At 42.6% G+C, this 15,671-nt stretch overlaps 1 protein-coding gene across 3 annotated transcripts in view; it reads left to right on the top strand.

The window, feature by feature from the left end:
• ADAMTS9 (ADAM metallopeptidase with thrombospondin type 1 motif 9) overlaps positions 1 to 15,671 on the top strand; it is a 220,343-nt gene that overhangs the window by 163,508 nt on the left and 41,164 nt on the right. Inside the window, exons 39-40 of one of the 3 annotated variants that reach the window (XR_003796732.1) lie at positions 3,016 to 3,110; positions 6,888 to 6,946. Coding sequence is in view for 2 of the 3 variants with exons in the window: in XM_029243139.1 (XP_029098972.1) it covers positions 3,016 to 3,105 (90 nt within the window). In the remaining variant the exon portion in view is untranslated. Of the gene's footprint in view, positions 1 to 3,015; positions 3,111 to 4,302; positions 4,578 to 5,018; positions 6,548 to 6,887; positions 6,947 to 15,671 lie in introns of those variants that run through there. The other 2 variants (XM_029243139.1, XM_029243140.1) reach the window with 2 other exon arrangements.

Genomic DNA, 15,671 nt, shown 5'->3' with positions numbered 1-15,671 from the left:
TTTTGCTTAATTAGTGCCCTCTGCTGTCAAAATTGATTCTAAATGTTTATTTGTTAATGCAGATCTGGAATGAGATTTTCTGTGCTTCATCTTTATAATATTGTCCGCAACCATATCATTTTAATTGACCATATTCATGCCTTGGCAGGCGTTGTAGAATTCTATTACATTTTTCACTTGATATCTGCCTTTCAGCGTGTCATTACATTACAGATGAATCACTTGTAATTAAAGGTGAGATGGAAGCCCCTCAATTACCTCATTAGATGGATTTTGAAATATGAAAATTTCCTTTGCGCTTACGTCCAAGTCCAAAAAATACTGCTGGAACTGTATTTCATGCTCAGAAAATATATCCACTATGAATGTACGTGGAATAGCGATAAAGCTTCTTGTTTTAACATCTGACAGAGTGGGAAGTGTGCAACCTGCCTTAACGTGATTTATGATTCAAACAATGTTAGTTATTGAAATGACTTTACCACAGTATAACTTTTGCCTATAAGTGCAGTTTTTGCCTTGTAATTTTAGCTCCCATTCATTAAGAAACATTATCAAGTCAGTAGCGAAAGATAATGTCCAAAGCCATTAAGTGTTCAATGACAGTGATTGAGAACAGTTCTTCTTGTTCAGAAAATTTTTAATCCCAGCCCTGAGCTCAAAATCACAGTAAAACTTTACCACTGCTGAGCCATCAATCTGCTGTGTGTTAGGATAAGTCAGGGTACTCAGCTTCTGGTCCTGACCCCAAATTTCCAAAACTGATGCAGGTTAAGTTTATGATAGAAAAAGAAGTTCATCATTAACACCACCGGTTCTGTAACACCAGGTAGGTCCATGTATTTTCCACAATGAATAATCACAGGCTTTAAACATCTTACATTTTCACAAGCTTTGTAAATCGGTCCGACTAAAGCTTTTCCCGCTCCGCACATATTTCTTACCATGATTAGTCGTGAACGCATCTTAGCAGGTTACACTTCAGTTTTTCTGCGCTAGTGTTTCCTCAGCCTCTTTGAAATACTTCCACACAGACCATTCATGGAGACTAATTCTTTGGTCACTTCAAACTCAGCATGGTCTCCTCAAATAAACAACTGAAGAGTATCAGTAAAATCTATGTACTCACCAAAAACCAAAGGAAACCACACCAGTTATTCGCTTTGTTTTTTAATTGATTATTGATGCGGCTCCCAAATGTCATTAAATTGTTGAGCAACTGGTCTTACCAAAAGGATAACAGTCTTAAACAAGTTGCTTTTCTCTGGACACATTTCTTCAGCAATTACAATTAAACAAGATATCATTAACTCAAAGAAAACATTTATTTGTTTGGCTAACAAATGAGCCATTTGGAAACTTACACATTTTCATCTTTTATTCTTACTCATTTTGATTTTTTATTTTTGTGAAGAATTACACTATGGTGAGATATTCTGTTCTAAGTTTTCTAAATTCTTGACCGTTGCTCTCCTGTGAGTTGGGAATATTGTGACCATGCTGAACGTGGTGATGTTGGTATGTTGTATTCTTTTAGCACAGCTGCAGTGCCATTGCATGATGAACACAATGCTTTGCCATCTAAATGTGACAACAGAATAATCCACATGCTACTGTACCTTAAAAGTGCAATAGTCAGGACTTCCCTGGCAGTCCAGTGGTTAAGACTTCAGCTTCCAACGCAGGCGGTGCGGGTTCGATCCCTGGTCGGGGAGGTAAGAACCCACATGCCTCATGGCCAAAAAAACCAAAACATAAAATGGAAGCAATGTTGTAACAAATTCAGTAAAGACTTTAAAAAATGGTCCACATCAAAAAGAAAAATCTTAAAATAATAAAGTGCAATAGTAAAGTCTACTTTTGTCTTCTTTTCTTGTTTTGACATACACTGGTAATAAAAGAAACAAAAGGAAATATTATGATATAGCAACACTCATGGCACTCAAAACGCTATCACGTTACACTGTGTCACTGTGACGTGTGTGCAGGGTGGCAGCGTGAGGCTGCAAGGGCCATCTTGACCACTCACCCCTGCTGTAGTAACTTGAAAGCAGCCACAGACATGAGGGAAATGAATGAACGTGGCTGTGTTCCAATAAAATTTTATGGACCCTGAAATTTGAATTTTATATCATTTCCACATATCAAGAAGTAGTATTCTCGGTTTGCTTCTTAACTATAAAATATAAATGCTGTTCTTAACATTGGGAGCTACATCAATAATCAGTTAAAAAGCAAAGAACTTCCCTGGTGGCACAGTGGTTAAGAATCCGCCTGCCCAGGGGACGTGGGTTCGAGCCCTGGTCTGGGAAGATCCCACACGCCACTGAGCGACCAAGCCCGTGCGCCACAACTACTGAGCCTGCGCTCTAGAGCCCATGAGCCACAACTACTGAGCCCACGTGCCACAAATACTAAAACCCATGGGCCTAGAGCCCGTGCTCTGCAACGAGAGAAGCCACCGCAGTGAGAAGCCCGCACACCGCAACGAAGAGTAGCCCCAGCTCGCCGCAACTAGAGAAAGCCCACGCACAGCAACAAAGACCCAACACAGCCAAAAATAAGTAAATAAAAATGAATTTATTTTTTAAAAAAAGCAAAGCAGTTCTTTTGAGTGGTTTCCTTTGGTTCTCGATCAGTAGGTAGATTTTACTGAGACTTTTCAGTTGTTTATTTGAGAAGACCATGCTGAGTGTGAAGGGACTAAAGAATTAGTCTCCATGAATGGTCTGTGTAGAAGAAGTACAGGTAAATTACACTTCAGTTTCTCTGCCCTAGTGTTTTCTCATTCTCCAAGAGGATGTAGCCTGCGAAGATGTGGGCCATACAAAAACAGGGGCCCACAGGCCATCATTCATCAGCCCCTACTTTAGACCATGGTGAGGATGTTGGGCCCCGCTTCTATTCAGAAGTGCTACCTACTGTGTGTACAGGAATGATTTCCCTAAAAGCCAGTGCAAGCCCTGGAAACATATGAGCCAAGCAGGTGAGCTAAGATGATGCATCTTTTTGCAGGACGGTACCCGGGTCGTAGGGAAATGCGGTGGTTACTGTGGAAAATGTGCTCCATCCTCTGGCACTGGCCTGGAGGTTCGAGTTTTATAGTTACGGTAAGTGTCTGTCTGTCCCTGACTCTGTCTCATTCTTTCTGTAGCCTAATGATTAGCAGATGTGGGCGGTCGTTTGCCCCTAGGCAGGTGAAGCTGACTCAGTGCTATTTGCTCATCTATCCTCGTGTGCCTGAGGCCGTCTGTTCTCCATTCTTGGACATGCAGTCCCTAGATGTCCTGTACCAGATTCCTCTGTAGTGCTTATTAAAAGTGCTGCTTACTGGGCTCCATCTCTAGAAGTCCTGCTTCATTAAGTCTCTGGTGGATCCAAGAACCTGTATTTTTAATGCAGGGAATTCTGATGCAGGTAACTCACAGATCACCCTTTGAGAAATACTGCCAAGGAGTGTTCCAAGTGTAATATAAATGACGTTCATTAAGCCCTGACTGTGTGTCAGGCACCGTGCTGAGCGCCAGGCAGGCATTATTTCAGTGAATCCTCACCACAAAGCCACAGTCTGGGGCTGTTATCCTCATTTTACAGATGGAAGCTGAGATCCACAGCAGTTAAGTAGCTGGCTTAAGGTCGGATGGATTCCCTTGGCAATAACCCAGGAGTGTCCTACCCCAGGGCCTCTCAGTTAATGTACTCTTCCTTACGCTTGTAACTCACAGTGTGACCCAAGGACCAGCGTGATCCGCATCGCGTGGGAACTTACCAGGAGTGCAAAATCTCAGGCCTCCTTCTAGACCTACAGAGTCAGAATCTGCACTTTAACAAATCCGCAGGAGAGTCGTGCCTGTTAAAGTTTGACAATTCCTGGTGTAACTATAGTATGCCAGCAAGTTGTCCCTTTGCTGGGCAGAGGACTGAACTGATCACTCTTTTTCTCATCCCAGTGCCTTTTACGTACAAGGGCTCAGCCAACTCAGGCGACCCTCCTACAACTTCCCTCAAGCTTCCAGCAGCCCATTACCCTGTTAGGCTCTTCAGGATCCTGGCAAAGCAATACCTAGTTGACACTTATGTATCAGTGTCAATGTTTAATTAAAAATCCATATTCAACCTTATGATCTCCAATTAGGATTATTTCCACTTCAGGAGGCCACAGGGGGGAAAACAAAGAGAGAAAGAAAAAGAAACTCACTGTCTTAAGTAACTGAGATGTCCAAGCGGTGGTCTGACTTCAGGCATGGCTGGATCTAGACGCTCAGAGTCATCAGGACTCTTTCTTTCTCCATCCATCAACAGTGCTTGCTTCTTAAGTGGCCTTATTCTCAGGCAGCTCATCTCCTCCACACCATGGTCCCTGGCAGTTCTAGGCTTACATCATCTTTACAGCTCACGGCTCCAAGTAAATGCTCATCTCCGGCATCTGTTCTGCACAAGAACTCTGGCTCTGATTTGTCACATGGCCATTTCCAGACCAATCACGATGTCCCGGAGACTGGGATCATATACCCACCTAGAGTCGGGTGACTGACTGACAGCTTCATTTGGAAGAGGGATGGTTGCCAAAGAACCAGAAGGAGTTTATCAGAAAAGAGGGGAGAGAGGCAGGCAGAGTCAGCAGGTATCCATTAGAGATTCCCATTCAATATGTATTTTATATATTTTATATCCAATAAAGTAAATTTTATATGTATTTTATGTACAGTAACATTTGTGTGAGCACAGATAACATAACATTTACGTGCATGTATAAAAAAGGCTAGAAGGAAATACAACAGTATTTGAAGAACATTATCTCAGATTGGGGGAATCACAGGCTAATGGTTTTTATTTTATTCTCTATACACCCCTGGAATTTCCATGTTTCTTGTAGCAAGTGTTATTTTTTAAATCCAGAGAAAATAGTAAGTGTTATTTTCAAGTTCTATATGTACAAATTTATGGTTTACCTTCTCTTGACTTATGTCATTTGAGACAGAAGATTTACATTTCCTGGTTGGTTCATTTGTTTTCAGGTGCTCTGAAGAGGAAGCCGTTATGGGATGGATGAAGGATAGTGATGAAATACCTCCACCTTAAAATTTGGGTGTGTGTGTGTGAGCGTGTATGTGTGTGAGGACTTGTATGCCTGTGTGTGTGTGTACATATGCATATATATATACGTATATACACACATATATACACATGTATGTATGTGTGTGTATATAAATGTGGAATATCCTTATGATGTAAAGTTTAATATTTATGTTTGAAATTATTTATTGTGATGTAATATTTTTGTACGTAAAATGATTCTTTTATGACTGCCTTTCACGTTATTTTGTCCCCTGCAGTCAGACCACTGCATTTTACGTACTCTACATTATATGTAGTACTTTGACAAAAGTGATCCTTCATTATCACGGTACACTATTGTTTACTTTCTATCTGTAAATGTTTTATTGTTACTTTTTTAAAACCGTAATTTTTTTAAAAAAAACAACCTAGCCGCCATCAAGGTGCTACAAGAATCGTATGAGGATATTTTTGGCATTTCTAGGAACGTATCATTAGCCAATCAGTAATTCAGTGATGTCACAGTTTGTACCAGCTATTCATTATGTTAAATATCTACTCAGTTTCATGTGATCTCTGGGAAAAAAGTCGCTGCCTTGGTGCTAATGTTGTACGTATTTAAGTGATCGTCAGACTCAGAAATGTAAACGCTTTTAATAAAAGGGAGAAGCTAAAGGACAACTTCCAGTGGACAGAATCACTTGGAAAAAATAAGACCAACTGTTTACCCTTGTTTTTGGACATGCCTTTTTGGGAAGAGAGTTGGACTTTGTTCTTGTTGTTGTTATTCTTATCAATACTTTACTTCAGTTCGTGGTGCCTTGGTCTCTCTGTGGTTAAACGGAGGGTCCCCCAAGCAGCTTCATTACAGAGTGACATTGAGCAAATGAGAGCCGCTCAGCGTTTTGCCAAGATATTCTGAAATGGTGTCTGTGTTAACAGTTGCGACAGAGGATGTGCAGGGTGGGGGTGACCTTCGACACCTCAGCACACCTGGAGAAACTCAGAACCGGATTCTTAGTCATCAGGATTGACTTTTGTATGAAAATATTAGCTGGTGACTTGACGCCTTTGAGCCCTGAGCCTGAAACCCTGCCAGTGTCCATGGCTGCTGCAGTAATTGGTGGCATTTATGAGAAGAAATGAACTGTGGAGTACAAGATGCCTGAGTCTTTCTCATCGCCCATTAATCTTTGGATTCCATTCATCTTTGGAAGTCCTGTTTTTTTTCTCCTTTCCAAAATGGAAGTGCCAAAGCCGTGGTCTTTCTGCCCTTCCAGCCTGATTGAAGAAAGGTCATGGCCCATGTCAGACACTCGATTTGAGGAGCCCTCCCATTTCCAAAAACCAAAGAGATTAGGAGAAACCTGGCAGTATTCCCCAAAGCCAAACAAACTCCAGAGTGCTCCAGGAAGTTATATCAATATATGAATAAGTGTTATCCTCCATTATTAATACATTGTGAAAATATACTATGAATAAATACCATGACCACATCCAAACATTTGTGTTTCACATGGTTTCTGGACTCTTGATTCAAATTGGAATGAACATATCTCTAGTTTTTAAGATTTCCAGATTGAGAAGAAATGCAGACTTTCTTAATCCCATTGATTGTGTTTGTCATTCTGGAGACAGATAAAGAATGGGGACTGTCCCCAAGGTTTGTCTTTTCATCACTTAAATCAGCTGAAGTGGTTATTCTGAAACTTAGAGACAGAAGCCTCTTGTTTGTGTGATGGGGAACAAGTGAGCAAACAGAAGAGGAGATTTAAGTGGGGTTTGGGGGCTTAATTGTTAATATTATGTAACAGTAGTTTCTATTCTAGAGACTGACGGTGTCCCGGGAATTGAGAGCTTTCCAAAGAAATCTAATGAACAGCTAATAGTAAGTGAATATCCACCATATGCCGGGGCCCTTTACTAAATTGTTTTAGCTCATTCTTAGAACCACCAAGTGGAGCAGGTAATAGACTTGCCATCATTTTTTGTATAAGGAGACAGAGCCTTCAAGATACACATGGGCCCAGGGTCACATACAGTGAATAAGTGACAGTCTCAGAAAGAACTTTGGCTCTGATTGGGTTACATGACTTCTTCTGGACCAATCACATTGTCAAGACGGCTGGGATTATGTGCCCACCTAGAGGCACGTGATCACCAACTTCAGCTGAAAGACCAGCTGTCCCAGAAGAGAAGGGTTGTGTTACCAGAAAAGGGTAGATGGTATGGAGCCAGGCAAAAGCAACACATATCCACAGGAGATTCCGTGTGTGTGTATGTGGTTGCATGCACATGCATGTGTGCAAGTATAAAATCTCCAAATCCCATAGCTCACACCATAGTTCCATAGTTCCTTGTCACCCCTCAGCTTCATCTGAGACTTGGGTTCTAGTCCTTTCTCTGACATCTAGTAACTGTAGCATCCTGAACCGTAGAAGGATAAATACCTGTAAAATGAGGCTATTGAAATGCCTCCTATCTACCTTGCGGGATTGTGTTTTCTGTAGCTGCACTCAAAATACACATCCGCACATTTAAGCCGACGGCGTGAAAGCCATGGGTTCTGTATCAGTTAGGAACTGCGTTCAGCTGATAATTACAGAGACCTGACTGCAATGGCTTACACGTTAAAAGGTGTATTTCACTGTTATATTCAAGAGGCCTGGAGATAGGCGATCCAGGGTTGGTATGGCAGCTCCACAAACTCCTCAGGGACATAGTTTCTTTATCTCCTTCTCTCCTCAGTCCTCCCTATTTCCATATGGCTGCTAGAGCTCCAGCAATCACTCCCAAATTCTAGGCAACAAAAATAAAGGAGTGGGGGAAAGGGTAAAAAGTAGCCTGGTCCCAGCTTTCTACTCTGTGAAAGAGGTTTTCCAGAAACCTCACCCAACAAATTCCACTTATATCTCCTCAGCCAGAATTGAGTCCTGTCTTACACCTAGGCTGCAGAAGCAGTGGAGATTTAGGGTTATTTCACAGAGTTTATTGCCAAACTAAATAAAATGAGGGATCTGTTCCCGGAAGACGAAATAGACTTAAGAGAAGCCATTAGAAGTCTCCGCAACAGGTTCAACTACACTGACAAGAGGGAATGGTTTGGAAGCAATTATCATAAAGTAAGCAAGAGATAATAGGATCTGGGCTGGAGATGTGACCATTGTAATGGCAGAAAATTATAGAGTGATAGAGGTGGTAAAATTAACAGGAGCTGACAGTGGGTAGATTCGGGATGGACTGTGGGAGAGAAGGCACTGATCAGAATTCAAAGATGAGGTTTCATTTGCCTGAAAATACAACCAGGGTGATAGAAAGATGAATGTTTGGATGGGTGAATGCACAGATATAATCTATTAGATTCTGTTCATTCTTTATATCTTTATAGCACCGTACAGATTAAATATTGTCTTTGTGTTCTTTTCACTATTTATCCAAGTAGTATTTATTGCACATCTACTGATTTCCAGTCATTGTTCCAGGCACTAGGGGTGCAGCAGTGTTCGGTTGATCCTTGAACAACACAAACTTGAACTGCACAGGTTCGCTTAGGCGTGGATAACTTTCAATAGTAAATGCTACAGCACTGCCTGGCCTGGCATTAGTTTTTTTTTTTTTTTGCAGTACACGGGCCTCTCGCTGTTGTGGCCTCTCCCGTTGCGGAGCACAGGCTCCGGACGCGCAGGCTCAGCAGCCATGGCTCACGGGCCCAGCCGCTCCGTGGCATGTGGGATATTCCCGGACCTGGGCACGAACCCGTGTCCCCTGCATCGGCAGGCGGACTCTCAACCACTGCGCCACCAGGGAAGCCCCGTGTCTGTTTTTGCCTTAGCGTGTCAATGTTTCTTTCTCTTCTGATTCATACAAAAGTAATAAAGAGTAAGCAAAACCTAGTATGGTAAAGAAGTACCAGAGGGAGAAATAAAGAGGGGAGAAGAAGGAGGGATGCCCGGCCCCCCAGGGTGAGCATGTTGCTGTTTTAAACAGGGTGGTCAGGAATTTCTTCTTTATGAACTTACATAGCTCCTAACAAAGCCCTGGATCACCATAAAAGCCTGGCACCAACCGCAGTGGGTGTGGAAATTCTCTCTGCCACCGACAGATGGCCTGAGAGGTCCTGCTCTGTTATTTTGGTATCAAGTCTAGGCATTGCACTATTAAACCTGCAGTTTATTTCTGCTGGTATTTTAGAGGTGATTTTTCAGGGTGTGCATACAACCTTTAGAGGCCCTAGGCCCTAAAAAGTTTATGCTACTCCCCTTAAATATGTACCTCAGACCATGAATTTAGGGGTTTTTTTCCCCATGAAGACTATTTTTTTAAATAATACCAAATATGAATTTTTCCCCTGAAACCTGAAGACCATCTTTGGTGTAGCCCTAGGCACATGTTTTTTCTGTTCAGTAGGTGATACAGCCAATTTTATAGCATTATTAATTGCAGTGATTTCTGATAAGGACAGAAGGAGCAAATATTTAAAGTGCTAATAAAAAGGGCATTCAGTTACAAAGGAAAGAAGATAAAATTCCTATATAACTTATACTGTGTCACTTTATTAGGATTTAGAATCAAATGCCTTTCAGGCTGTTGATAGGAGAGTTACAGTTAGATCAGATGGTGTCTGTAGGTAGAAAAGACAATTAATATTCAGTTTATTACATTTACAAGTTCAAAAACCTAGCTCTTCCTTAAGCTTTGGAGTTCAGCTTACAAACCCTATTATTTTACTATTTATTTTATCAGCCTACTTTTTAGCAATTACTTTTTAAAAACTTTTGAACAATATTTTCTCCATTCGTCACTTACTCAACAAAAAGCCTTTAAATATTTTATATGTTATTTATATATTTAATGAAGTTTTCCTGTCTTAAGCCCTTTAATTATCTGACAGAGGTAAATATTTCTGAGCACTTAGATAATTTTTATAAATATAAAAATATAAATATTACGTAAATCAGTGACCTTAAAGTTCTTTTAAATACTCCTAAGTGGCAAGTTGATTTAGAATGGTTTTAACTTAAAATTACAAATGAAAATCAAGTACTCAATGACATGTTTGTTTGTTTGCTTTTTTTGCGGTACGCGAGTCTCTCACTGTTGTGGCCTCTCACATTGCGGAGCACAGGCTCCAGCCGCGCAGGCTCAGCGGCCATGGCTCACGGGCCCAGCCGCTCCACGGCATGTGGGATCCTCCTGGACCGGGGCACGAACGCGTGTCCCCTGAATCGGCAGGCGGACCCCCAACCACCGCGCCACCAGGGAAGCCCTCAATGACATGTTTTAAATTGGCCTTATAAGCTACTACTCTAATATTTCAGATGTTTGAAATTATGACAATTACATAAGCTATCAAATTTTCACATGTACCTAAAACCAAAAATCTTAATAGTGGTTCTGATTCCCTTAGACATTTTTATATTCTAAATCTTGCTCTTAGCGTGAGTAAAAGTTGTGAGCTCATCCAACTGTTGTAAAAAACCAGAGGTACCCCTCGAGCATAAGAGTTGGAACAGCAGAGACTGGGATGGTTTTTCTCATTCCATCTAGGGAAGACTTGTGTATTTTTTTTTTTTAAGCTGTAGATGCTCTTTAATGAGGATTAAACAGGAACAGGTGGGGATTCGATAGAAAAGCATGTCAGCAAGGCCCTGGGATGCTCCCCAAGGCCGCCGGGCAGGTCCTGTACCAGCCCAGCACCTGTCTTCTGGGGCTTCTGGGGCGCTTGCTGCTTCGGACTCAGGCCTGGGTCCCCAGAAAGCTGCAGTCCTCTGCTGGGCAGAGAGCTGCTCTGCGGCTCTTTATTTCCTGTTGCTGCCATAACAGATTACCTCAAACCAGCCTTAAAACAACATAGATTTATTATCTTATAGTTCTGAATGTCAGACATCTAAAGTGGGTTAGTAGGCCTGCATTCCTTCTCTGTTCTCTAGGAGAATCTGTGTCCTTGGCTTTTCCAGCTTCTAGAGGCTGCCTGCATTCCTTAGCTGGTGGCCCCTCCCCTCATCTTGGAAGCCAGTAGCGTAGCATCTTCCAGTCTCTGTGTCCCCTTCTACTTCTGCTTCCTTCATCACATCACCTTTTCCTAACTCTGACTCACTTGCCTCCTTCTTTTAAGGATCCTTGTGATTGCATTGGGTCCATCAGGTAACCCGGGATGATTTCCCTATTTTAAGATCCTTACCTTGATATGATATCTGCAAAGTCCCCTGTCAAAAGAAAGGTCACATATTCCCAGATTTGGAAATTGGGACGTGGACATCTTTGGGGTGGGAGTGAGGGGTCATTATTCTGTCTACTACATTTTCCACACATTTAAGGACTAGAGAGATTGGCCAGATGCTGACGTGATTGTCCAAATTCCCAATGAGCCACACTGACCTTTATGTCAGTGAACTTCAACTTCAAGAGAGGATGTTCCCATAGCCCATGTTCCTGGATTCAAATTCTACATATTACGTGATTTTTCCACCGGCATTCCAAACTCTGTAACAGTTAGATTGCTTGATTGGCTTTGGTATGTGGCCCTTATATATATAGACATCTTCCTGTCTTGGTCCAAAGACTTTTGAACTTGTCAAGAATTTTGTGCTTTTGCATATGCTTCCCAGGAGATAGAATTCTTATGGTACTAAAGTGATGGTGCACTGAATTCTGAATCTCTCTCATGCTTGGATAGATCTGACCTGCCATCAAGGCTTATAGGGCTATCTTTATGTTATAACAGCCTTCTAGGACATGAGCCATTATTAAGTATAGAAACTTTCATAGGTACCCTTGGTAACAGTGCCTTCTTCATCTTTCTTGTTAAGCCAGGATATCTCTTCAGTGCTTGGTGCTAAGTTTCACAATACCGTAGAATGGGTACACATCTGGGAGCCTTCTCGGCCCCAGCATACTCTGGGCCAAGGCAGGAGGCTTCAGGGGGTCCCTTTGTGGTTCGTGGGCATACCACCAAGCTTAATCAGTATCCTTAGGTGTGGAACCTGAGAATCTGCCTTTTAATAGGCTCCCCAAGTGATCCTGTGCAGACTAGGGAAAGCTACCTTTCAGAGCATCTTCTTTCATGCAGCAGTGAGGCTGTCCAGGCAGTGTCAGTTTCCTTCACCCTGTCACCCAAGCACTTCGTATTTGTCCTCTGTGGGCATGCAGTCGGCACCCATAAGCTCTAGAACAAGATGGAATGGCTTGTCTTGCTTCCCCCACTCCCTAGCCGTGTGACCTGGGACAAGACTTGTACACTCCCTGGCCTCCCCTTCCTCTTCAGTGGGATGAGGGATAATAATGGTACCCATGTCACGTGGTTGCTGTGAGGCCTCAATGTGCTCCTACATTTGAAGCACTTGGAACACTGCCTGTGTTAAGTACTCAGTATCTCTTAGCTACTAGAAACTGACTAAATGCTATAGAAACCATGGTTTAATTTGGGAAGGGGTACTGTGGGAAAGGTATGAAGGTATTGGCCCACACTCTTACCTCCACTCCATGTCCTAGAGTTGAGAAAACTACGTTTTCATGTATGTGCCTTCCTCAGGCTCCACTTGTTCGCAAAATACCGTAGTTCTTTCTGTTTCCCTTCCCAAAATGTAAATGAAAGCTGTGTATCAGAGGATACTGTCAGGGCTAGAAGGGGCCTGAAAGGATATATAGATCAACAACAATAATAATAACTATATCCCAAGCATCATAAAACTGCATTTACTGGGCATTTACTATGTGTGATGGTTAATTTTATGTGTCATCTTGGCCAGGCCATGGTACCAAGTTTTGAGTCAGACACCAGTCTAGATGTTGCTGGGAAGGTATTTTTCAAATATGATTAACATTTAAGTCAGTGGAGGGACTTCCCGGGTGGCGCAGTGGTTGCGGGGTCCACCTACCAGTGCAAGGGACACGGGTTCGAGCCCTGGTCGAGGAAGATCCCGCATGTTCCACACGCGGAGCGGCTGGGCCCATGCGCCACAGCGGCTGGGCCTGCGCTCTGGAGCCCGCGGGCCACAACTGCTGGGCCCTCCTGCTGCCGCTACTGAGGCCCACGTGCCTGGAGCCCGTGCTCTGCAGCGGCAGAGGCCACCACGGTGAGGATCCCGTGCACGTCAACGAGGAATCGCCCCCGGCCGGCCCGCTGCAGCTAGAGAAGAGCCCGTGCGCAGCAGCAAAGACCCAACGCAGACAAAAAAAAAAAAAATCAGTAGAGTTGAGTAAAGCAGGTTACCCTCCACACTGTGGTGGAGCCTCAGCAATCAGCTGAAAGCCTGAAGAGAAAGCGTGAGGCCCCCTGAGGAAGAAGGAGTTCTGCCATCAGACGGCAGCAGCAACTCTTGCCTGGTTCTGCAGCCTGCAGTTGCAAGTTTCGGATTTTCTAACCTTCACAATTGCATGAGCCATAAAATAAATCTCTTCCCTAAATAAATCTTTCTAGATAGATAGATGATAGAATAGAAGATTATATATTATGAATCTATACAGAGAGATATCCATAGCTATAGGTATATTCCATATTTATATCTATGTATAAATATACCTCTATTTCATATTGATATCTATAGGTAGATATCTCCTGTTGGTTCTGTTTCTCTGGAGAACCCTGACTAATACACTACATGACAGGCCAGAGCCATTCCGTTGCACAACTCCAGGGGGTGCCATTCACCCTGAGCCCTAAGTGCTTTGCACGTGTCCTCTCATGGAACCATCATGACAGCTCTATGGGGGAGCCACTTTTTAAATTCCCATTTTAAAGATGAGAAAGTCGAAGGTTAAGAGAGTCTGATAGCCTGACTCCCAAACCCAGGGGCTTATGCACTCAGCATGCACGAGACCTGAAGCAGCTGTGTCCAGGGCATTAAATTAGTGAAAGGACAGTACCAAGACTGGAGCCCATACCTCCTCACTCCTGACACACTGACCTGTCACACCAGAGAGCTTGCTCACAGAAAGAAGAGAAAATTTAGAACCTTGTTTCACATGAGCGAGCAGAGAAAGAAAGAAAAGAGTCCCGCCGGGAATATTTCCTGTGATTGCTCAAATATATTCTGGACTAGATACCAACAGCTGAGAGCCACAGGCCCTGTGAAGTTAAGATGAAGTCAGTTTCCACTTAATTGGTTAGACTTTGCTCCTGTTCCATTTGTCTTTGGGGTTCAACTTTTAATATGACTGAGCAACACTTAGAAATGCTGCCTCTGTGTCCTTTCCGCTGGAGCAGCCATCCCCATTCCATCAAGGAAAGGTCAGGCAAGAGGCGCTGGGCTCATTTGCATCCCCCCTGCCCGCCCCCCCCACCTCCAGAACTTGGGCCTGAAATAAAAAGTCTTTGTCCGAGGAAAGAGCCAAGCTCTTCACTCAGCAGCTGTCTGGTGCAGAGACCTGGGGCTTTTAAGAAGCCCTTATGTTGTCTGAAGTCAAGTTTGTTTTCCATCTCCCCAGGTATTAGTCCACTTAGGAAATAAAGTGTTAAAAGCAATTGCTTGACCAGTTTGGGCTAACCCAGGGATCGGGCAAATCCGTGCTTCTTGTGCAATTTACACAATATTTTCTTTGTAGTTGTCCTTGAAGCCCAAGTGGGACTAATGGCTTTAACTACCAGCCTACACGTTTCAAAGTGATTTCCACATCAGGAAGCCGTTGTCGGCTTCCCCAAACGCTTAATTGGTACAGGATGTGAGCAATTCCAAAAGGCCACGCTTCTGTTCTGAGTCCTAATCCGTGGCTCAGGTAGGAGCTGGTTTTCAGCAACGATTTCCATTTCTGTCTTCTTGTGTGCGCTCAATCATTTATGGCTCCACTTTCCTACGGAATAAAAGGTTTCGTTGGTAATGAAAAAGCATTGTAATCATCCCCAGTACCCAAGAAGTGGAGTTGGCTTGGCGGTCACAGACCAAAGGGCTCTGTGTTGGCATAAACTCATGGAGAAACAGCATCAGAAACAGTCTTTGCAAGTGTGTGGTGGTGAAGAGTGCAGTTTCTAAAATCTGGACAAGTTGCTTCCTTCCCTAGAACTCAGTTTCCTCGTTTGTACATCAGTTATAATGGCACTGAACTCAGAAGACAATTCAAGGATTAAGTGCAATAATGTGCATCAGGCTCCTAGAACAGTGACTGGCCCACAATAAAGGAAGTAAGTATCATCCTTCCCCTCCCTCCCTCCACCATCATCACCATCGTCATCCTTGTCATTATCAGTATCTTCCACTATAAGATTATTATTTCTTTTTTGGAAATGACACAAAACCCAGAAGTTATAAAGAAGAAACATTAGCAATTTAACCACATAAAAGTAAAACCTTTAGATATAAAAACAAACAAACAAACAAAAAACAAGCAAACCCATAAACAAGGCCTAAAGATAAATTACAAACTGGGAGGAAAGTGTTTGCCAGATTAAGGCATTATTCCCATTTACAAAGATGATGAGCAAGCTGTTTTTAAAAAATAAGTGTTTACTGAAGAAAAATGAACAAACAAAATAAAACGGAGAAAGGATGAGAATAAAAGAAAATTGAAGAAAAGTGTTTAAAAGACACAAGCAGTCAGGCTTTTTTTAATTTTAAAAATGACAAGCAGATGAAAACTGCCCAGTTTAGTTCATAAATCAATAGAATATAGATTAAAAC

This window comes from Monodon monoceros, unplaced genomic scaffold (assembly GCF_005190385.1).
Source record: "Monodon monoceros isolate NGI ecotype Baffin Bay Population unplaced genomic scaffold, NGI_Narwhal_1 Super_Scaffold_3, whole genome shotgun sequence".
Lineage (NCBI taxonomy): Eukaryota > Metazoa > Chordata > Mammalia > Artiodactyla > Monodontidae > Monodon > Monodon monoceros.
The sequence above is the reverse complement of the archived record's forward strand: the minus strand, read 5'-3'. Positions and strand labels throughout refer to the sequence as shown.